The sequence below is a fragment of the Aristolochia californica genome, unplaced genomic scaffold (genome assembly GCF_029961685.1).
Source record: "Aristolochia californica isolate CCGP_79_NKW_82.1479 unplaced genomic scaffold, dmAriCali1.0.hap1 SCAF_6, whole genome shotgun sequence".
Lineage (NCBI taxonomy): Eukaryota > Viridiplantae > Streptophyta > Magnoliopsida > Piperales > Aristolochiaceae > Aristolochia > Aristolochia californica.
Genome location: NW_027182257.1, coordinates 4,939,813 through 4,963,899, shown reverse-complemented (window position 1 = coordinate 4,963,899; position 24,087 = coordinate 4,939,813). Strand labels below are relative to the sequence as shown.

The 24,087-nt window shown below is 38.6% G+C and overlaps 2 protein-coding genes and 3 non-coding genes across 6 annotated transcripts; 1 reads left to right on the top strand and 4 right to left on the bottom strand.

Moving 5' to 3' along the window:
* The first annotated feature begins 342 nt into the window (after positions 1-342).
* Positions 343-4,351, top strand: LOC137934411 (histone-lysine N-methyltransferase, H3 lysine-9 specific SUVH6-like). 2 transcript variants are annotated; one of them, XR_011109169.1, is made up of 3 exons: positions 343-427; positions 555-3,758; positions 3,915-4,351. XR_011109169.1 is itself a non-coding variant. In XM_068778718.1 (2 exons), exons 1-2 carry the CDS (start codon positions 409-411, stop codon positions 3,665-3,667), a joined length of 3,132 nt encoding a protein of 1,043 aa, XP_068634819.1. In that variant the 5' UTR covers positions 343-408; the 3' UTR covers positions 3,668-3,908. The 2 variants fall into 2 exon arrangements, 1 of the variants encoding a protein (XP_068634819.1); XM_068778718.1 differs by lacking the exon at positions 3,915-4,351 and having other exon boundaries at positions 555-3,908.
* A 9,272-nt stretch (positions 4,352-13,623) lies between these two features.
* LOC137934942 (putative glycine-rich cell wall structural protein 1) lies at positions 13,624-14,670 on the bottom strand. The gene has a single exon (XM_068779539.1). The coding sequence runs from the start codon at positions 14,376-14,378 to the stop codon at positions 13,926-13,928; it is 453 nt and encodes a 150-aa protein (XP_068635640.1). The 5' UTR covers positions 14,379-14,670; the 3' UTR covers positions 13,624-13,925.
* Positions 14,671-20,775: 6,105 nt separating this feature from the next.
* On the bottom strand, positions 20,776-20,862 carry LOC137935585 (small nucleolar RNA snoR31). Its single transcript, XR_011109286.1, has one exon. It is a non-coding gene; the product is annotated as a small nucleolar RNA snoR31 (small nucleolar RNA).
* A 101-nt stretch (positions 20,863-20,963) lies between these two features.
* On the bottom strand, positions 20,964-21,063 carry LOC137935595 (small nucleolar RNA R30/Z108). The gene has a single exon (XR_011109295.1). It is a non-coding gene; the product is annotated as a small nucleolar RNA R30/Z108 (small nucleolar RNA).
* A 124-nt stretch (positions 21,064-21,187) lies between these two features.
* LOC137935578 (small nucleolar RNA Z107/R87) lies at positions 21,188-21,289 on the bottom strand. Its single transcript, XR_011109279.1, has one exon. It is a non-coding gene; the product is annotated as a small nucleolar RNA Z107/R87 (small nucleolar RNA).
* Between the last annotated feature and the right edge of the window lie 2,798 nt (positions 21,290-24,087).

The following is a 24,087-nucleotide window of genomic DNA, read 5'->3' as shown; positions in this document are numbered from 1 at the left end:
ACATGATCTCCTGAGTCATGTTAGTCATGTATATGACTTACCTCAGGACATGAATTGAGTAATACGGCAGACGTTCATGTCCCCCCCCCCCCCCCCCCCCCCCCCCCTAGTGAGACATGAATGTAATTGTTCTCATTAGGCCAAATGATTTGGGGGATTTCCATCTCAAGTGAGAAACCATTTGTGAAACCGGAATCAGGTTTCTTCAATTATCCGGACTTGGATGCAACATTTTCCCCCCCTCTTTATGTAAATACACGAGCTTAAGGCCATATTAAATACAAACATGTTCGATTGGGAGACATATTCTGGAAAAAGCATTTTGGAAATCAGACCGTTTGTGAAACCGCTCCTTTTGTTTCTTTTTTGATTCCCGGCCTCGCGGCACCGGGAGCGTCATCCCTCGAAATGGAGCATCTTCTCGCAGGTCAGCATCCATCCTTCAAGCCTAGGGTTATTTTCTTTTCGTTTTAATTCTTCTTCCTCGAATTTTCTTACCGTTTCTCGAGCGTTCTTGGATTTATAATTATTATTTTACTGATTTTGTTTGTCAGAACCTGGCTGTTTAAGCAACGGACATGTTGCCCAGGAGCCTCCAAAAAAAACTAGTAATGAAGGTATAGTGGAGATTTCGTTTAATAACAGGTCAGTTAAGCTTCCTCGGCGGAAAGTCTCTGCTGTTAGAAATTTTCCCCCGGGCTGTGGGCGATTTGCAGAAAACCTCAGTCAAGGAAAACCTAACGATGATGTTGTTTCTGATCATATTTCTGAGAGTCTAAATATTAAGATAGAGACGTCCTCCATTCAACCTGACACTGTCGAGCCATTAAAAGACACAAAATTGGCAGAAAGTTTAAACCCTCCCCAGGATGTCGACCTTGCAAATAACTTGGATATGGTAAATGGTGTAATAAAAGACTTTGTGGAGCCATCAGACCAAACAATTACAGATGAGCCACCAAAAGCTTCAAATCCTGAAACAAGAGAAAGCTTGGGAGAACTTACTGACTTGGGGAAAAGTGATGAGCCAAAAATTTTGGAGGGACCCAATTTAATTCAGCTTGAGCCGGTGAAAATGTCAAGTGCTTTGGAGCAGACTGAAGCTATCCATCTGGCAAAAGATTTTGCGTCACCCCAAATTCCTACTTCTGCTGTTGAAGCTAAAGAGGAGTATCAGCAAAAAGAGTACGTTTGTATGAGACGAGTTTCGGCCATACGAGATTTTCCTCCATATTGTGGAAGACATGCTCCACAACTTAGTAAAGAAGAATGCCTTGAATTCCTTGCCAAAAACAGGAAAGTTATTGCAGATTCTGAGAAGCCTATTTTAGAAAGTGTGCCACCAATGGATATTGTTAAATCTAATGTTTTGGATGCCAATTTAGAAGTCAAAAGTACAGTTAAAGTTGAGCATGCTTATCATGTTAAAATTGAGGACACATCAGGACAAGATGATGAACTTCAGGTGGTGGCTGCTGATGAGAGTAAGTTAGATATCTCAGGTGCCAGAGAAACTAGTACAGGAAAAAGAGATAAAGTAGTCCGAAGTTCAGCGGTTGCTCCCGAGGAGAGTAAATTAAAATTTTCAGGTGTGATAAAAACTAGTAGAGGAAAGAGTGATAAAGTAGTCAGAAGATCAGTGGTGGGTGCTGATGAGAGTAAATTAAATCGATCAGGTGTGATAAAAAATAGTAGAGGAAAAAGTGCTAAAGTAGTCCAAAGTTCAGTTGTGGGAGGGGATTCTAAGGATAACTTAGTAGGAGGATCAAATAGCGAAAATTATGAGATAGTTGTATACCAGAGTGAAGAACTGAATGTGGAATCCTTTGCTGATAAGGTTGTTGTACTGGCTTTAATGGCTGCACCAAACTGCCCATGGCGTCATGATAAGAAATTTCCCAAGTCCAAAAAAGATATAAAACCATTGATTAATTCTGATAGAACCAAAGTCAAAAAGGAAAAAAAGGAGTACCACCATTCTTTAGATCGAGAAAAGGTAAATGAGAAAGGTGTTCGTCTGGGAAACATGTTGCCAGATTTTTGTGTAACTCTTACTCCATTTGGTGTTCCTAGTTTGGAGAGGAAAAATAATGATATCGAAGAGAATGCTCGTAAGAAAGTAAGAGAGACTCTTCGTTTGTTTCAAGTTTGCTGTAGGAAACTTTTGCAAGAAGAAGAATCCAAGTCGAAGGACCAAGGACAGACAACTAAGCGGGTGGATCTTAGGGCTTCCAGTCTCCTAAAGGAAAAGAACAAATGGGTAAACACTGGGAAACAAATTCTTGGGAGTGTTCCTGGAGTTGAGCTCGGGGATGAGTTTCACTTTAGGGTGGAGCTTGCCATTATAGGCCTTCACCGCCAATATATGGCAGGTATTGATTATCTAAAAGAAAATGGACATCAATTAGCCACTAGCATTGTTGCTTCTGGTGGTTATAATGATGAACTTGACAATTCTGATGTGTTGATATACTCAGGCCATGGAGGGCAAAATGCATCTGGAGATAAGAAACATGAGGACCAAAAACTAATACGGGGAAATCTGGCCTTGAAAAACAGTATGGAAGCTCAGACACCAGTTCGGGTAATCCGTGGATTTAAAGAGAAAGCTAGTGATGCATACCAAGATTCAAAATCAAAGATGGTAGCGACCTACACATATGATGGACTCTATCTAGTGGAGAAATATTGGATGGAGAAAGAGCATCATGGAGGCTCTGTATTTAAGTTTCAGATGAGAAGAATGCCAGGGCAACCAGAGTTGGCTCTTAGAATCATGAAAAAGACAAAAAAATCATCAGTTAGGGAAGGTCTTTGTATAGTAGACATATCTGAGGGAAATGAAAGAATACCAATTAGTGCTGTGAACTTAATTGATGATGAGAAGCCATACCCTTTCAAATACATCACCAAGGCGATCTATCCGTCTTGGTACAATCCTGAACCTCCAAGGGGTTGTGATTGCACCAAAGGGTGCTCAGATTCTGAGAACTGTTTTTGTGCAGTTAAGAATGGAGGGGAGATTCCTTTCAACCATGATGGTGCTATTGTGGAAGCGAAGCCCCTTGTTTATGAGTGTGGGCCCTCATGTAAGTGCCCTCCATCGTGCTACAATCGAGTTAGCCAGCGGGGAATAAAAGTCCATCTAGAGGTTTTCAAAACTGAAGCGAGGGGGTGGGGAGTTCGATCTTTGACTTCCATCCCCTCTGGCAGTTTCATATGTGAGTATACTGGGGTGGTCCTCAAAGATACTGAGGCAGAAGAAAGGACTGGTAATGATGAGTATCTGTTTGATATTGGAAATAACTATAATGACCATTCTCTCTGGGATGGGTTGTCTACTGTTATACCTGCTTTACAAACAAATGCAATATGTGAGGTGGTGGAGACAGTGGGATTCACAATCGATGCAGCTGATTATGGGAATGTGGGCAGGTTTATCAACCATAGTTGTTCGCCGAATCTCTATGCACAGAATTTGCTTTATGATCACGATGACAAGACACTGCCTCATATTATGTTTTTTGCAGCAGAAAATATACCTCCTCTTCAGGAGCTTACTTATCATTACAATTACACTATAGACCAAGTACGAGATGCCAATGGCGATATAAAGAAGAAACCTTGTTTTTGTGGTTCTCATGAGTGTACTGGCAGGTTGTATTGAAACTGATAGGAGGTGAGCTTTCAGTAACCAGTTGGCAATTTTTGAAGCTTGAAGTTTGATGCTGCGGATCATTGGTTAGCTGTTCTACGCTGTAAGCTTTTTGTTAACCATAGTTTTTGACTTGTATTAAGTTTAGCATCTGTATGTGCCATAGGAAAGTAAATGACAGTATACCATGTCCATTGCAAAGCAGTTCGTTGTAGAATCAAGTGTGGTTTTATCATCTTCATTTTTTGCGTATTTTCAGATCATTCAATTTCACAAGTTGTTGATTTGTATGTATGGGGATTGGTTAATCGGTTGCTCCAGCAAATTCATGCACCAGAACAATCAAACTGATGGGGAATGAGCACACCAATTTCCCTCATGCAAAGGTTCACTCTCACCTAACCATGTGATGGATTGGATGCATCAAAGGGTTGGACCACCCAATACAGCAAATTCAAGCTCAATTTGTGGTAAGAGATCTGTTGCTGACCTAGTTTTCATATTGGACTAATAGCACAAAAGAAAGGCTGTAAACAATATATCAAAAGTTGACAGTAGGCAATTGTAGATCTTGAATTTGGAGAAACTGTTGCTCCTACTACCAAGCCGTCTGGCAGACACCTTTGGCCCAAGATATAACAGTTTTAAAGTCTCCTTCCACACTATGAGTAGGGAGGGGGTGCACTAATAGTACTAATCAAGCTCAAGAACCTTCACAAACATAAAGGAGTTTAGTTTTAGCAGTGTGGAATGATTTTTATAAATTTTAAAAAGATGGCATAGACATGGCTAGAAGTAATTATTGTAAAATTGAACTGAAATCACCTAGAAAAAATGGAATATCTACTTACTTTCAGCATTTGAGGAGGTGTCCAAAATCTTAACATTAGGCAACAATTACTATCATCTACACAACAAGCTAGTGGAGTCACAAATCATGTATTTAATCTAGAGAGACTTAGATTTAGTATGACTAAGTGGGTTGTATTAGAGGAACAACCATTGAATGCAATTGAAAGTCCACACTTTGTATCAACTCATTTCTCGTACTACTTTGAAAAGAGACCTCTTGAAGATGTATAATAGTGAAAAGCCAGGGGTTCTGAATGAGTTGGATAAACTTTCTAATGGAGTTGCTATCACTTCTTACATGTTGACTTCAATGCAAAAGAAAAGGTACATGGCCATTAGTGTTGATAAAAGTGCATTTTGTGGTATGTCTTAGACTTATATCTATACTTCTTGTTTATGGTATTTGCATATCTTATATTATGTTTACACTAGTGTTGATAAAATATTTTGTACTTTTTTTCATTAGGTTTGCTTTTATTCCTTATCCTTAGATAAAAAGATGTGTTGTATAAAGTTCTATTGGATTATTTTTTTTTGGATCGAAATATAAAAAGAAATTTGTCTTGCACTACTGTCGACAATTGTTCTACTAATAATGCTTGTATAACATTACTAAGGGAACAACTTTCTCACCCTCTATTGAATTTATGGAAAAAAAAAAATACTTCATTGACTTATTATAATCAGAGTATATGAACCTCTATTTATAATAGAAGAAGGTAGTAAAGTCCAATTACAATTAAACTATATTTGTCCCAATTACACCCAAACTCTAACACTTAAAGATAAGTCCTAACATAATTAAATAAACCAATATAAATAGAAGACTATCATGACTAAAACACATTTAAACTGAAACTCTTCTGTGGGTCCATATCTTATGGGCTTGGGCCCATCTTCCAACATTCTTAGATATGTGAGTCTTCCTTGGTTGTGTGATCTTGGGCCAATCTTCCATCATTCTTAGATATGTGAGTCTTTCTTGGTCGTGTGAGCTTGGGCTAATCTTCCATCATTCTTAAATATGTGGGTCTTCCTTGGTCGTGTAGGTTTGGTTCCAACACTCCTCAAGCTGGGGGTGAGAGAACATCATGAACTCCCAGCTTGCTGCAAATGAAGTATAGGATCTTCTTGTATAAAATGGTAGTCATCCATATCTTCCAACACTCCCCCTCGCATTGGTGGTCTCTTCCATGAACCCCAACTGGCATAAGATAAGTGAGAGTAAAATCACTCCAAGGCATATGATATTATCTATACGCAATGCTCATAAGTGTAATAAAACTCCTCCATCATTGTGTCCCTCCACGGGGCAACGACTTTCAAGTGATAAGAGTAATAAATGCCAATTAAGGGGGTATAACATAGATGTAGTAATAAGCTCCTCCATCACGATCTCCCAACCCGGGCACCAACTCTCACAGGTAGAAATGGGTGATAAGTGGGTAATGTTTGTCATTCACAAGATGGTGATAAAAGACCCACGGGTATATATATAAGTCTCAATAGACTTAAAAACACTCATATGTATACATGATAGACTTAAACTCCTGACCAAAGCAACACTCAAAAGATTGACCCAAATATATGTGTGAGAGTCAAATAAAGGATGGTATGAGAAAGGATACTAAGGCTACCACTTCTTCAATAATAATGCCTCATCCAAAGAGACACAATAGCAGCAACTGAAAAAGGCTTAGACCCATATAACACGAACCAAAATAATAAAATCCTTGTAAAATGACCCATGAAATAATCCAATGTAAGTATCTGTACCAAATAATATGTTGACCAAGGAATAATAATCCAGTCTGAGAAAAAGTACTGAGTTGCGTCGAGACAAATAGTAGACCAATATATCTGAGTCGCGGCAAAAATATGTATAAACTTTGGCCCTGGACACATATACCGAGGTAGAAAATAAGTGGGTCACGTTTGAGTTGACTCACTGAGTTGACCTGGACCGTGTTGGCCCAAGTTAACTCGGTGGAATTTGAAACATCAAGTGATCGTTGATTCGTAGGGAACTCGGCCCTATCCGGGTTGGGTCAGAACAGGCGTGGGCTGGTGTAAGACTCAGAACTAGGATTTAATTTTTCTCAATACTTCCAAAAATAAATGGTTTGACGAGAGCAGAGATAATCGCTGGTTTGAGAACAGAGATAAATCCGGCAGAGGAAATAATCTAGCAAAATAATTTCGGAATGACAGCAAGACAAAAACAACAACTCGATAGATAACTTCCGAAACAACATCTGAAACAAAGATATGATCCCAAATTGACAACCAACGAAGCAGAGAGCAATACCATGCGTGCTTCAGAAAAAAATGCCAGCGAGGCTAGTGCCAGTAACAACGTGAGTCTAGGAAGACGATTCTGATGGCTTTTGAATGTTGTCTTTCGTCCTCCCAAAATGGCAACCCAGCGATGATCAGACAGAACTAGAAAATCAGTAGCGTGTTTTTTGTGAGGATAGACGGAAGGTACCTCTGGTTGACAACAAAGGATCAGTAACTGAAGATGAATGTTGATGATAATTCGATGGAATAGAGGTTGCGACCTTCTGACGACATAAATCAGTGACTGGATTTCTCCAAGGATGAAAGATGCGTAGGAGCCCAAATTTGTGCCACCAAAGAATCTGGCTTGGGACATTCAAGTCCGACCAGGCGGCAACCATGGCCTACGCCATCAAGCTTCAGAGCGGGAGAGCAGCTTCAGAGAGAGGGATCGTCGTTATCACCGGTCATGAACCAGAAACTCTTAGAAATAGAATAGCGGTATAGAGGTGAAAAACATAAAGCAACTAACGGGTGTAGAGACTGAAAAAATATAACCACGGTTGATTTTCAGGACTCCATGGATTTAGCTCATTGAGAAAAAGGGAGAGACCAATTGGGAGAAAACCAGATGAAGAAAAGGTTATGGACTTGATGTCCTAACCCTCCCCCTGAAGATCTATTTATAGATTAATGAAACTATTGTATTACAATAATACCCCTGAACTTAGGGTTTAGGGTTTAGGGCTTTAACCTTGCAACTTTAATCTAATTACATCAATGTCATCTCTATGAGATGACTATTTATTTACCATTCGGCCATCATTGTATGTGGGCCTATGGACCTTCTCCTTGATATATGGGTCTTGAGCCCATCTTCTATATCTCTTAGATGTATGGGCCTTCTTTGGTTTTATGGGCTTGAACCCATCTTCCAACACACTTGAATATATAGGTCTTCCTTGGTCGTATGGGCTTGGGCCCTATTTTCCAACACTCATCCTCAAGCTGGGGGTGAGAGAACATTATGAACTCCCAGCTTGTTGCAAATGGTGTATAAAATCTTTTTGTATAAAATGGTAGTCCTCCATATCTTCTAATACTCTCCTCACACTGGTGCTCTCGTTCATGAGGCCCAGCTGGCATAACATAAGTGAGAGTAGCATCACTTCAAGTCGTATGACATTGCTCCATAATCTAGTCAAATAACTCATGTTAGATGTTCGGCACACTCCTATCTTCTATAGGTAGTGTTAGGGGTGGCATCGAGTCGAGCCGAGCCCGAACCTGCCTATGTTCGAGCCGAGCTTGATTTGAATATTTCGAGCCAAGCTTCGAGTCGAACCTCGTCTCGAGGCTAAAATTATTATTGAGCTCAAGCCCACAAATTTTAACCGAGTTCGAGCCCAGCTCGAGCTTCAACATACATTTAAAATTTTTCAAAAAAGATATATAAAATAAATTGTATATAAAATTATGCATACATTTTACATAAAATTGGGTATGACATCTACATAAAATTGGGCATAACCTATATATATAATACATGTATAAGTTTGGACATGACCTCTACTTAAAATTGAGCATAATCTATGTATATAATACCTATATAAAATTCGACATGACCTCTACTTAAAATTGGGCGTAATCTATATACATAATACCTGCATAAACACTCCATAAACACTCCATAAAATTGTCTATACATTCCATAAACACTCCATAAAATTATCTATACATTCCATAAACACTCCATAAATACTCCATAAAATTGTCTATACATTCCATAAACACTCCATAAACACTCCATAAAATTGTTTATACATTCCATAAACACTCCATGAAACTATTTATACACTCCATACACTCCATAAAATAGTCTAAACACTTCATACAATAATCAAACACAACAAAATTAAATGAAATATCACTATCAATTTACAATCACCCAAATAAAAATTATAAATCCTTTAAATAAAATCTTAGTACTATTAGAGACTTACTAGAAAATTACAAGAAATATTTTAAATTTTTTTTAGGAAAGTTAAATGGACCTCTTATTACCTCTTCTAAGGAAATAAATAAAAATTAATAATTATTTTAATATATTACTATACTTATCGATACATTTTTAATCAAATAAAATGTCAAACACAAAATTGCTATGAAAATTGCATCATGCTAAAAGTATTATATCATCAACTGTCAAATACTTATTCAAATTTTTTTTATACGGTTTTCTAGCCCATCTTGGCAAGAAAATCTTACTTAGAAAATTATATGATTTTTTAACAAGAATTTATAATTATAAAAATATTTTAAAAAACATGAGGCATTAATGGTCCCTATATTTCTACTAAAAATGTATTTTTAACATTTATTGAAAAAAAATATTTTTTCAATTTCTTCAAGAGCAATGAGGAAGGGACAAAGAGCTTTTTTTCCTTGTTTATAAATTCACACATACGACTTTGTGGGGGGGGGGGGGGGGGGGGGGGGGGGGGTGGGAGGTGGGGGGCGCGAGAAGGTGCGACTCCGGTTTTTTGCCGAGACGACGGGGAGCGAAGGCGCGACGCCGGCGATCACCTATTGTCAGTGACGATGGAAGCGGCGGCGATAGAAACAGAGGAGGCGAAAAAATTGGAGGGAATGTAGCGGTCGACGAAGAGCTGTCGACAGCGACAGAGGCGACAGACGGGAGGGGCTCGACGTCCACCCCTCGGCTCCTGCTCTCAATCCCCAACTCCCGATCCCGATCCCGTGACTCGCCCGTTAACGAGCCGGCTCGCGAGCTTTCGAGCCGAACCTTGATTCGGTCGAGCTCGACTCGTTAACTCAAACACGCTGATTTTGGATCTCGAGCTCGAGAGATACTGAATCGAACCGAGCCGAACTCGAGCCACTCGCGAGTCGGCTCGGTTCGAAGCCACCCCTAGGTAGTGTCACTAGTGGCTCGAGTTCGGCTCGGTTCGAAGCCACCCCTAGGTAGTGTCACTTCTATTAATCTAGGTAGCGGGTCTATTCACTAAAGGATAATAAAAAAGAAAAAAACTTCTCCATCTGTGTCCCTCCACAAGATAATGTCTCTCAATTGGTAGGAATAATAAATAACATTAATGGGGAGAAGTGGGCTTATTTATCATGGTGTCCCAATTCGGACACTGACTCTCATGGTGTCCCAACCGTGATATTTTTGAGAGTTAAATTAATGATGGTGTCCCAATCCTGGCACCGACTCTCATGGTGTCCCAACCGTGATATTTTTTAGAGTCAAATACATTATGGTATGAGAAAAGGTACTGAGGCCACCTATTCTTTAATAATAATGTCTCATCCAAAGATACACAATAACAGCAGCTGATATGGGCTTGGGCCCATTAACACGAACCAAAATAATCCTTGTAAAATTGACCCGTGAAATAATTTAATGCAAATATCTGTACCAAATAATATGCTGACCAAGGAATAATATGTCAATTCTTCAAAATAATATTCTAGCTAGAGAAAAATTTACCAAGTCGCGTTGAATCAAATAGTAGACCAATATATTTGAATTGTTGTAGAAATATGCATATGCTTTGGTCCAGACATGTTTATCGAGGCAAAAAATAAGTGGCCCGAGTCAGATTGACCCAGACCCGAGTTGGCCTGGACCGAGTTGACTCGGTCTGAGTTGGCCTAGGTTGACTCGGTAAGGAACATAAGTCACGCTCGGGTTGGCAAGTTCGTTGGGTTTGCTGGGAATTCGGCCAATCTGGTTGGTCTGGAACAGGCGATGAACCGGCGCAATGAAATTTTCCTAACTTAGGAAATCTAAATAAAGCAACAGTATAGAGCTCGGAAGGCAACTTTCCAAACAGCAAGATTTCGGACAGAGTGGACTTACCGAAAAAACTTCACTCCATAAGAGATCTTCCAGAAATATCATATAGAAAATCATATAGAAACCTTCCTTCCTATTTCTGCATTCGAGCAACAGTTTCCAGAAACAACAACAATGCTCGATGGAGAATCGACAATAGTAACTTCCGAAAATAATACTAGATGATCAATAAGTTTCTAGAATTATAGCCTTATGTGTTATCTCTCGGCAAAGTGAGGATAGACAGAGTTATCTTCCGGATTAACAACAACACAAAACCTTCCAAGCTAGAGATTGTCGATTCTGATATCTTCGGAAGAAGAAAAAAATATGCCAGCAACAGTAGAAAAACAGATATGGAAACCAGAGGAGTTTCTGAAATTTGTTTTAAATCCGGCTACAATATCATTTTCTTCCCCGCAGCGCCGAACAGAGGCAGATTAAACTTTCTTTCTCCCCCTCAGTGGAAGTTGTAATGGACATCAACTTAGTAACTCAGTGGAGATTGAGGTCGTCGTTTCCTGCGACACCAACGGAGCTGAACAACAACGTACTTTCCAAACAAAGTGGGCTTCTCGATAGAACGATAAATCACGACAGCAACAGAACGGAGATATTCATAGCAGTGGCAAAACAATGATAATAATCAGAAGTATGCTAGTAGTAGATTCACGAGGAAGACCAGTCAAGAAGATTCAGATAAAAACCACGGTTAGTAAGTTGTTGGAACTACTCCATCGTGATACGATGATAATGGCAGAATTTGAGCAAAGACAGAGTAGGGGCAGAAGAAAACTAGAAGTAAAATTAAAAATACAGAAGTATTAACTATGAAAAAGAACCAAAACATGAAAGCAAAAAAAAAAAAAAAAAAAGTGCACGAGACTGAATAAAAGAGAGGAAAAAAAAATTCCAACCCTAAACAGAGGAAAATGAAAACTAAAAAACCATAGTTGGAATCCTGAAAATCAAAGCTCTGGTACCATGTTGATTTTTCAGGACTCCATGGATTTAGCTCATGCAGAAAAAGGGTAAGAGACCCATTGGGAGAAAACCATAGGAAGAAGAGGTTATGGACTTGTTGTCCTAACCCTCCCCCTAAAACTCTATTTATAGATTAATGAAACTATTGTATCACCATAATACCCTTGGAACTTTAATCTAATTACATCAATGCCATCTCTATGAGATGATTCTTTATTTACCATCATGTCATCATTGTATTTGAGTTTATGGGCCTTCTCCTTGATTTGTAGGCCTTGAGCCCGTCTTCTATATCTCTTGGATGTATGTGTCATCCTGGATCTTATGGGCTAGAGTCCATCTTGCAACACACTTGGATATGTTGGGTCTTCCTTGGTCGTGTGGGTTTGGGCTCTGTCTTCTAACAAACACGGACCTAAACTGCTAGAGATAATATATTAAAAAAAAATCGCATTACCTTTGTGGGTTGATAGAGTCAATTCACATAACTTGCTCTGATACCATATTGAATTTATGAAAAAGATAAATACTTCATTGGCTTATTATAATCAAAGTACATGAACTTCTATTTATAATAGAGGAAGGTGGTAGAGTCCAATTATAATTAAACTATTTTTTTCCCAATTACAATCAAACTCTAACACTTAAATATAAGTCCTAGCATAATTAAATAACCCAATATAAATAGAAAAATATCATGACTAAAACACCTTTAAACTAAAACTCTTTTGTGGGTCCATATCTTATGGGTTTGGGCTCATCTTCCAACATTCTTAGATATGTAGGCTTTCCTTGGTCATGTGAGTTCTGGCCTATCTTTTGTAGGTCCATATCTTATGGGCTTGGGCCCATCATTCAACACCCTCTTTTGCTCGATGGAGAGTTTTTATATGTTAGATGTAGCAGTTATATTTTAATCACAGTTGTTCAAGCAAATATTGGACAAATAAAAGAAATGATGGAGATTTTAAGAGATTGAGTTGTGTATTGAATTGCAAGCGCTCAAAAGAGTTTTAAAAAGAAGTTAATTTTGGATTGTAAAATCTGTTGGAACTCCACCCATAAGATACTTCAAGTCGCTTTAGAATATAAAGACTTTATGTGAAAATTGAACTTGTAATTGTCAATTGAAGAAGAATAGAGAATGACAACGGAAATATGTTCTGGGTAGGAGATGTTTAGAGAAGTCACTAAGTTATTCTCATGTACTAAATACCCCACGTTAAACATTTTTTTTGCAAAAATATGTGATATTAAGGATTATATTAACTAGGTGGAGTGAGTCCGTCGATTATGATATTTCCTTAATAGCAAAACCAATGCTTAGCAAATTTGACAAGTATGGGAAGAATTGTTCTTTAGTTTTGGCTATTGAGTTGTGTTAGATCAAGGTATAAAATAGACATAATTGGGGCTTTACTATTGCAAGTTATAGATGGATGAGAGGAAATGTCCAACATTGTCATTGATTGCCAAAAATATATTGGTTGTCCCTATTTCTATTGTTTTATCTGAGTTATCTTTAGCACTGACAATGGATTTGCCAATTACTATAGAAACCTTAATGTATGTGCAAGATTGGGTTGGAAAACTGAATTCAGAGGTGGGATCCTATTAATTTTACTTAATAGTTCATTATTTATTTTAAAAATATGAATTTTACTGGTTAATTTCCTTGACAAAGCTATGCAGGGGATCCGATCCCATCTTCTTCTCAAACCCGGATAACTCGGGCCTGCAATTGCGGTGCATGAGTGAATCAATTAATTTCCTTGGACTTGTCCGTTTCTTCCCCCTGGAGAAGATGGTGATTGAGAGCAATGGAAGTTGGTGGGAGACAGAGAGTGCATCCAGGCAAGAACTGCAAAACCTCGCTTTCAAAAGGCGCCACGAGAAACACCAGCCCGGAGTCGGAGCAGGTACCAGTTCATCACCTGTCGCAAGAGTTGATTAACAAGAAATCCTTTTTAAAAACCTTCTGAGTTCTCATCATCGACAACCATAACACCTGGATAAGTATCAAATCACATAGATATCGCGACATGGCGCGCGTAAGAACTTGATGCAAACTCGAATGAGGACTACACAGAGAATATCTGCAACATACACAGTTGAACTGTTTTCTTCCTGCTCATTCCAGACGATGAAGACGACAAACATATACTGCAAACGTAGTATTACAAACTCTTCTGCTACAAAGATATGAGCATCTAATCTTCTCTATATAATTTAAGTATCCTAGCCACACCTTTCTCTTATATACTCATCTAGTATTGAGAAATTAATTGCAGTTCAGGCGCCACTGCCGGAAGTGTGAGGAGAATGGTTGCCGTGCGCTCCAGAACCAGCGCCACCAGAGCCGCCACCCTGACCGCCAGACCCTCTACCTTGTCCGGACCCTCCAGCTTGCGCTCCACCGCCGCCGGATCCATACCCATATCCAGAACCAGAACCTGTCCCGGACCCGTAACCAAACCCAAATCCCCTCGCTGCCCCACTCGGCGACCTGGCGGAGCCGGAACCGTAACCCCATCCACTCCTGGGAGCAGACCCCCACCCCCAGCTGTAGTCCCATGAGCCAGAAGGGCCGGAACCATGACCGGAGCCAGTACGAGGCCCCCTGCCGGAGAAGTCTGGCGGGGACGCTCTGCCACCGCCTGCGTTATCGTAGGCCGCGGAGGCGTAGGCAAGTACGAGGAGAGAGAAGAAAAGGAAGAGGAATCTGTTTCCATTCAAACGATCCATGTTTGTTTGTATTCGAAGAAGGGACGAATCGTGCGATGCGTTTGAAGTAATGGGGTTGTCTTGCTCTGATTTAAAGCCTTGAAAGGACCGGAGAAACAAAATACAAACGGGAGAGTGCCCGTGACAGAGATCTGGTTGGGAGTTATCGACAACCCACGACAGATTCCACCACCGCCCTTTGAAAAAAGCAGAGTTGGATAATTTTCATCCTCCCAGATTTTTTTCATTTGACGAAAACGACACTCGATCTCTGCGAAATACCAAGTTGACATTTGGAAGCGGATTCAAGTGACTTCACAGTGATATCTAGCACGCCGGAGAATTTCGGTGGAGGAGAGGAAAAGGGACGAACGGGCCCGCCGCTAAGAGGAGAAGTTGCTGGCTTTTACGGACAGTGCTATTGTCACTTTACACAATCAGTTTCATTTCATTATATTTTATGACCTTAATGGAGTGTTGCAAAGCGTCAAATGCTATCAATTTTTGTCTTGATTTCTTACAGCAGGCTTTTGTTGTCAAACTTTATCGAACCATCAGTAAAGTCTTTGTTGGCCTACATTGAACTGTCTACAATTGTTGTCAATAAATTTCTTCTCTCCCAACAAAAGAAATTTTTGCTTTGAAATTACTTTCTCTATAGGTTTCCTTGGCAATGTTTATTCGTTCTCTTTTTGTTGTTTCGTAGAGACTAACTGTGTCGATTTTCCATGTTGTTTTTCTACAAATCTGTCTAAGGTTGGATCTCAAAAATCTTGCGTTTTTGTTGCTTTTGAGTGTTTCTTGCTGATTACATTACATGGTGTGCAAAAAGAATAGTTTGCGAAAAGAATTGGTTTGAAACTTCCTAGAGAGTTATTGGTGCCTTCAAGCAAATGCGATAAGAGCAATCATTGTAAGTACCTAGTTTGATACTTTCATATGTTCATCTTAAGGTTTGATACTACCATCTTATTTCTACTCTTTTTAGTTAGTTATAGATGAACAAATGATTAATATTTTTACTTTTTGGCATATTGTAGGTTTAGTGTTGACTACAATTATTTTTGTGATATACTAATTTGTTTTGATACAACATACAAAACAAATATCAGTTGGAAGCCATTTTTGCACCATTCTTTGGTATAATTTGTTGTAGTCAAATATTAGTCTTTGGTGGAGGCAATATTGAGAAGAATTTCAAAAAAATTCACCACACTAATCAGGGTGTTTTTCTTTCATTAATTTATAACCGTGATATCCCAATTACAGGGATTTACAACTGATTACAGTGGATTTGATTTGTACAAAAAAGGAATGATTGAGCTTAATTAGCTCCTGTAACGGAGGATCAATTCCTTTGCAAGGAAAGCCCTAAATTGGGCAATGATTCTCAATCAACATCTCTTAAGGCAGTATCTTCAACAGCCCCCTGCAAACTAAGCGTGGGATTAGGACAGACGTGTAGATTGAATCGAAAAAATTGAAATAGAGGCCAAAAGATGTTGTTGGTGAAGATATCAGCAACCTGTAAATGAGATAGCACATATTGAGTGCAAATCTTTCCAGCAACAACAAATTCACGCAGAAAGTGGATGTCTAACTCAACATGTTTGGCCCACTTATGAACAATAGAGTTAGAGCTCAAGAAAATAGCGTTTTTGTTATCACATAGAAGAAGAGGTTGCTCGGGAATGGAAACTTTGAGATCACGAAGAAGATGTGTGAGCCAGAGAAGTTCAACAACCGTGAGAGCAAGAGCACGATATTCAAACTCACAGCTGGAACGAGAAACTGTAGGTTGCTTCTTGGCACTCCAGGAGACTAAGTTGTCACCAAGGTAAATAGAGTAACCCGAGGTAGAGCGGCGAGTATCAGAACATCCGGCCCAGTCAGCATCAGAAAAGCAACTAAAGATCCCGGTGAAGCAAATGGACGGAAGGACAAACCATAATGGAGAGTGTCTTTGACATGCTGAAGAATGTGCTTAACAGCAAGGAAATGGTCAGCAGTTGGAGAGTGGAGAAACTGACTGACAGAGTTGACAGCATGAGCAATATCGGGACGCGTGATGGTCAAATATTGAAGAGCACCAACAAGAGATCGATAATGAGTAGGATCTGAAAATAACTGACTATCAGAGAATAGATGCTAAGAAACCACCATAGGAATGTGAACAGGCTTGCTGTCAAGTAATTGAGCTCGGGCAAGGATGTCTCGCGCATATTTCAGCTGACTGAGAAATAGTCCATCAACGGTGGGTGTAGCTTCAAGACCAAGAAAGTAGCTGAGGGAACCCAAATCCTTTGTAGTAAACTCAGAATGAAGCTTGCTGGCAAAGTTATCAAGAAGAGAGGAGTTGTTTCCCGTAATAATAATATCATCGACATATAAGAGCAATAAAGGATGTCAAAGTGCCGATGAAACACGAAAAGTGAAGGGTCAGCCTGACTACAGTGGAAGCCAAGATGAGTAAGGAAAGACTTGAACCGCTGAAACCAAGCTCGAGGTGCTTTCTTGAGGCCATAAAGAGCTCTCTGAAGCTTGCAAACATGAGCAGGAAAACGAGGATCAATATACCCCGGAGGCTATTCCATATAGACTTGTTCATTGAGATGACCATTGAGGAAGACATTTTTGACATCCAATTGACGGAGAGACCATCGATTAGTAACAGCAAGAGAGAGCACAACCCGAATAGTGGTAGCTTTAATGACAGGATTGAAGGTGTCAGTGTAGTCGAGCCCTGGTACTTGTGTAAACCCCTTTGCGACGAGACGAGCTTTGAATCGTTCAATAGACCCATCAGGCAAATATTTTGTCTAAAATACCCATTTAGAACCTACAATATTGGTATGAGCCGGTCGAGGTACCAAAATCCAGGTACGATTATTTTGTAGAACTTGAATTTCTTCATCCATAGCAGCAAGCTAGGTAGGATTTTTGCCAGCTGATTTGAATCCTTTGGGCGCAGTAGAGGTCAAGAGAGCATAAAGGAAACCAGAAGAGCCAGAATAAGCAAGATCAGCCGAGTGACGGGGTTTGAAAATACCAGCCTTGGCAGGTGTGAGCATGGGATGAGATCTCATCGCGAGAGCAGCAATAGGCGCAGTGGGTCCAGGCGAACCAAAATCTAGGGGGCAGTAGAGGTGGACCTGTAAGAGAATCAGTGGCCTGCAAAGACTCATCCACAGGATCAATACAAATAACACATGGACAGGAGCCGGATGGAGTAATGTGTGGGGAATGAGGCGTCGGAAGAGATGGGGACATGACAGTAGGAGATTAACCGGGTTCCAGAAAGTTGGAGAATTGGACAGAGGAGAGGGGTTGAGCCTGACAAGAAGCTAAGGAGGGGGAAAATGTCTCATCGAATTTAGGATGTCTGGTGATATTTATCCTAGAAGTAATGGGATTAAGACAACGAAAACCTTTTTAAGATGAGCAATACCCCATAAAGAGACATGGAAGACTACGCGGGGAAAATTTGTTAGGCATATAATCACGTAGACAAGGATAAACAAGACAACCAAAGGGATAGAAATTTGCATAATTGGGAAGACAACTATAGAGAAGTTGAAAGGGGGACTTACCTCCGAGAAGTGGTATTAGCAAGCGGTTGATGCTATAGGCAGCAGTGCTAAAGGTGTCAACCCAGAAACGAGGAGAGATGAGAATGGAAAAATTTTAAAACAATTGCTTGTAAATTCTGCACCACCATCATTTTGGAAAATTTTAATACGAGCAGAACATTGATTTTCCACGAATTTTTGAAATTGAAGAAAGATACCATAGAAGTCAGATTTCAATTTCAATGGGTAAAGCCAAATAAATCGAGAAAATCATCAATGAATAAAACATGGTAAACAAACCTCAAATTTGATGTTACTAGAGACGGACTCCATATATTGCAATGAATTAACTCTAACACTTGAGATGACCTTTTATCGTTTCGAGAAAAAGGTAAACGATGACTTTTGGCAAGTTGGCACGTGTCACATAATTTAGAAGATGGCAATAAAGAAGTAAGAAAAAACTGGCCTTTTTTTATTTAATAAAGAAAGAACAGAATGATGCACATGACCTAGACGAGCACCCCACAATTCATATGAGGCATGAAGAGTTTGATTTTGCAAAACATAAATAAAGGCTAAATTTCCACACTCTAGCACATATAAGCCTCCATCACGTCTACCGGTTGCCACCACCTTTCCCGTTTGGCGATTCGGAACAGTGAAAAAATCATTAGTAAATGTAATAGATAAAGGAAAATAATTTGTTAATTTACTAATAGACAAGAGATTTTTGGTGAGGGGAACAACTAAGACATTTAACAGTTTGAGGTTTGGGGATGGGAAAATATGACCTGTATGGGTAATAGGTAGGGACACACTATTCCCTACAATTACACGATCCTTACCCGTGTAGGAGACAGACTGATCTAGCCTTGAGTGGGATGGAGTCATATGGGCCGAAGCTCCTGTGTCCACGAACCAATCAGACGCGTCATTTGGTTCGGACAGAGAGAGTGTCGAATTGAAATTTTCGGCAAGCTGCGTTGATTCCTCCTACGGAGAATACCTCTGGTGACATCGATTGGCTTAATGGCCGTCCTGACGGCAAATCTGGCATCATGGTGGTCGACAACGATGGGTAGGGTTGGAACGACCCTGACCGTGAGATAAATCACCGTTGTGGCCGTGGCTGGAGGAGCTGCGTGTGCCATTGCCAAAGTTTCAGTTGTGATTGTGTCCTCAACTGCGATTAGGGCGAGAGGAGTTGCCAAAACGGGAAGAGGAGGTCTCATTTGCCGTGAATGCAGCAGTGGAGGTCGCCGGTAATTCCATCGACTTTTGAAAAATTTCGAAGCTTTCTACCTTCGAAATGAGGTCCAAAAAATAGGGGAGAGTTGTTTGCTCCATTTGAGCAGTGGAGAAACTGGAGAAATTGGGGCCAAGACCGCAAAGAAACCAACATACCTTGTCGGTGTCGTCGACGAGACGCCCAATGGCGTGAAGCTGGTCACACAGAGCTTTGAAAGCTCGAGCATAGACACTGACCGGACAAGTGTCGCGCTTCATCAGTTGGAGGTCGTCTTTGAGACGAATCTCACGGGCCTTTGATCGGTGGCTGAAGATGTTTTCGAGGCCAATCCACACCTCACGGGATGTGGTCAAGCCAACGGCATCTGCCATGGCCTCTTTTGAGAGAGACGACAGTAGAAGACTGAGAAGGCGTTGGTCTGTCGCCTTCCATGCCAGAAATTTGGGATTTGGCGTCCGAGAGGTGGGAGACTCAAATGGAGGTGGTGGCACAAGAATGCCGTCTACATGGCCCAACAAACCTTGACTGTCAAGCAAGGGAAGAAATTGATTCTTCCAGAGGAGATAATTTGAAGATTAAAACTTGATGGTGATCATATGAATCAATGTGTTAAACGGGAAGAAATCTAAAGAAAAATTGGATGCCATTGAGGATCGCTCATTAAATATCATAAGTCTATTAGAATTGGCCCTACATGAATGAAATTTTATCATCACTAAATCATACCATAAGACACAATGAGTAAAACACATTCTTATTGATATTAGAACTCATAGAAGATGCAAAAGTCCTTTAAAAGAACTCCAAGAATATGCTAAAAACTCACCTCTCAACATTAATCTCTCTCATATTTCGCACAACAAATTTGGTGGTTCATGTCACTCTTCTATGGTTACACCAACACTCAAGAACACCTTTTAATGGTGTAGTAAGAGCAATTAACGGTGGAGGAGATCACTCCCACCTCACAAGTTCAAAATGCATTTAACACCATCCACCAACTAAAGGTACCAATTTCAACCTAGACAAGTGGCTAGGCATACGTACCTAGAGGAATACTAACCTATTAGTTTTAATTTGTAATTATTGGATTAATTTAGAATAAATTACAATTTATATTAATTTATTAATAGAATACCTATTTAATTATTTATTATATTCATTACTATTAATATTATATTAAATTAGTAATTTAAGAGTAATAATTAATACATCAAGACATTATAAAAGCATACTTTTATTTAAGTATTTTATTAATTTTAACTAAACTACAAATCTTAATTTATTAATAAACATATTCTATTTAGTTATTTATTTTGTTGATATATTTTATTATTATATTAAATTAACTTTCACTGTTTATTCACTTTCAAAAATAAAAAATAACTAGTAAAAAAAAATTTAATCATTATCTTATTGTTACTTAATAATAATTTCTTTACTAAGCCCCTTACAAGAAAATGGACGGGAAATAGACGAACCCTACCTGCACTAAAAAACAGCTGTGTAGGAAGGTGTCCTATGATTTCGTTTGATACAAACAACAAAATGAAAAAACACAGAACGGATCACGACTGAAAAAACGAATGAAAAGACAACAGATTCAGAAGCAAATTCATTAACATCACTGAGAAAATCGTCAGATCAAGTGTTGGATAATAGCTTTTTACTTCATCTTCATCTGCAGACTTCGCATTGTGAATAAAAAGAGAACACATAAGAGACGAAATTGTTAAAAAAAACAGACAAGAGAAATGTAAAACACTCACGGAGGAAAACCTTAAGTTGCTCAGTGGTGGCGAGAGAGTATTAGGTTCGATTCTGCCAGCGATTGTCCTCAACTCAATTTCAGAAGAGGGAGCTTGTTATCCTCATTGCAACCTCTACACTTCCCCCAAAGACGCGATTTTGAAAACCAAAACAATGAAGAGGAAAAGAAGAAAGCCATAATCGTTTAAAAAAGGACGGACACTAGAAACTAAGAACAGAAAAAAAAAGGCGTAAAAGTAGATTGCTCAGTTCAGCGGGTTGTTCGACATGCAAATCCTCAGAAAAGAAAGACCTGCAATCCGGTCTGTTGAGCTTGAATTTAATGAGTCATCACCGCAATCTTCTCTAACTTCGCCCTATAATAGATGACAAAAGAGAAAACAAATACGAATAAGAGCGAATTGAAAACCGAGCAGAAACTTGCAGACCAGAAATCCACGGATAGAACGATCTCCCAAACCAAGTCGACGGCCTGAGCGCCAGAGAAGAAACGCTCAACCTACAAACCCTTGGTATACGAAACAGCTTATTTATAGTGATAGAATTAGGGTTTCAGACCTAGCCGGTTAGTTCATTCGACCAATCATAACCGCACCGGTTCAGCTGACTGAACCCCTGTGCCAGGTACACGCAGAACTCGAACTCTTTTTTTTATTTTTTTTTATATAGTTTTATTTATATTTTGAAGGCGAAGCTCATACCTACAAAAATGGGTCCGGACCTATTGGTTGTATTAGGTTCAATTGGACATGGTTCGTGGTCCGGATTACAAAGGTAGAATAAAAAGGTAACAAAAAATTGATTGACTTGGCTGAGGAGAAGTGACATGGAGTGCCTTCACTATAAAGGTAAAATTGAAAGCTAGATTTCTTACTTAGGTCAATTAAGTCAGGGCAGATCAGCTTCCAAGTGTTACCTACCATATGGCCAATTAGTTGGACCCCATTTTGTACAATTGAAACCGGAGATAAATGAAAGGAAGATAGTAAAAAAAAAAAAAAATTAGTGGGAAAGAATATTAGGGATATGTTTGGAATACCAAAAGTGAAGAGAAAAAAAGAAAAAAAGAAGTTTTTTTTTCTCTTCTATGGAAGCTTATGGAAAATAAGAAAGAAAATAAAAAAAAGAAACATTTTTTCTTTTATTTTGGATACACATGGAAAATAAAAAAGAAATAAAAATTAGTAATTTTTAATTTTTTAATAATTAAAGTTATATACAAGCTTAAGAACTTTAATATATAAGTATTAAATTATTGTAGATAATTTTATTTTAGCTTTAATAATTTTTATTATCTATAAAAAAATTATGTAATTTCTCTTTTTTTTTCTCTCCAAAATTTATGTTCTTTTGAGAGAAAGTCTATCAAGTATCAACTAAGAGAGAAAGAAGGTTTCTCTCATATTTTCTTTTCTCTTCAAGAATATATATTGCCAAACATTGTAAAATAACTTTTTCACCCCTTTTTTTTTTCTTCTTTTTGGTGGTTTTCAAACATGTCCTAAGGTTAGGTACTACCACAAGTGAAAATAACCCAAAACCTATTAGTGGGCACTGTAGATGGCAAGGATTCTTAAGAAAAATGAGTGAAAGTCAAATCACTCCCTAAAGCTAGTGAATTCATTTTCACTCACGTGTTCACTCGCTCTCTCTCTCTCTCTCTCTCTCTCTCTTGTTCTTCTCATTCTACCTTCTCACTCTTGCATTTAGATATAATAAAATTAAATATATTTTTTTTGTTTCCTATCCGTATACCTGTTATTTTCTTGGTGTTCACACCTCCCTACTGAACTTTTTGTATTGAGAATTATATATTGACAAAAATATCTTTGAGTCTACTTTCCAACGCAAAATAAATTTTGGCAATTAGATTTTTCTACGAAGAGAAATCGATATTTTAAGTAGCAAAGGTCAGACCGCTATAGAGGTTTGATAGCAGGAGAAAACTTCAATTTTTTAGGCATTTTAAGCCATCAAGAATGAGACTTTTTATGGAAAATTATATGCCAAAATAAATATCTTTACATCTTTTTTTACCTGTTAAACAAATTCTCAATTTGAGTTTTCTAAAGGGAGATATCAATATCGGAAGAGTAAATGGTCATGCTAGCCAAAGAAAAAAGAGTACTTAGTTCCACCATATTACAAACTCTGAAATCTAATTAGATTCATTCTATCAAAAGAAGCATATTTTATGAAGAAATATTATACTTGAATGAAATTTATCGAAATCTAGTGTCAAGATGAGAAAATTTCATGTCAATCTGATTTATATGTAAGGAGATATTCGCATTGGAGAGGAAACCATCAAGCTAGATAATGAAAAAAATTAAGAGGTCACAAAATATTCAAGAACGAAGATTTTTATGTCAAATTATGCATCAAATTAAATCTCTTTGAGGCTAGTTTCTTAAGAAATAAACAATTTGTGATTTTGATCTATATTGTGTGAGATATTTATATCATAAGTATTAAAGGTCAATTCTATTGAAAATCTCTTTTGTCCCCCTATTTTCTCTCCTATTATCTGATCATCTATTGTCATGAATTGAGTTTCATTTCTCCTAGAATCCTAGGTTTTTTTGTCAAATTTCTCTTCTAATCAGAGATTTTTTTTGTCAAAATTAATCACTCCATGATGTGCTTGTTCAAGGTATGTAAAAATTTCCTACTTTGATGTTGTTTTCAAGTTTTGCATTTTTGTTACTTGGTTGTGTATCTTACACATCATCAACTCCGAAAATTGTGATCACCCCCAAAAAAGTTATGCTTGGTCAAATTTATTAAGTTCTATCGTTATAGTCTCCCCTAGTTTTTTTTTAAAACGGTCATATTTTCAATTCTTTTGGACGTATGAATGTTGCATAATCGCATCCTTCAAGTTAAAGTTGTTTTCCTCTAGTATTTCTTCAGTTTATCTTCTTGTGTTTTCATCACTTCAGAGTAATGCCTAAACCCACTACTTAAAAAGTATAGGCGTGTGCCCAACATCCAGCTTGAGTGAAATCTTTTTATTTTTCACCCAAGAGGTGATTTGTGTTTGAGCTACCCTTAAACAGTGAGTGGTCTCTTTGTTAAACCCTAAAGTTGGGCCATTTTTCGGCCTTTAAAATTGAGTGGAGTGTGTTTCAGATTATGA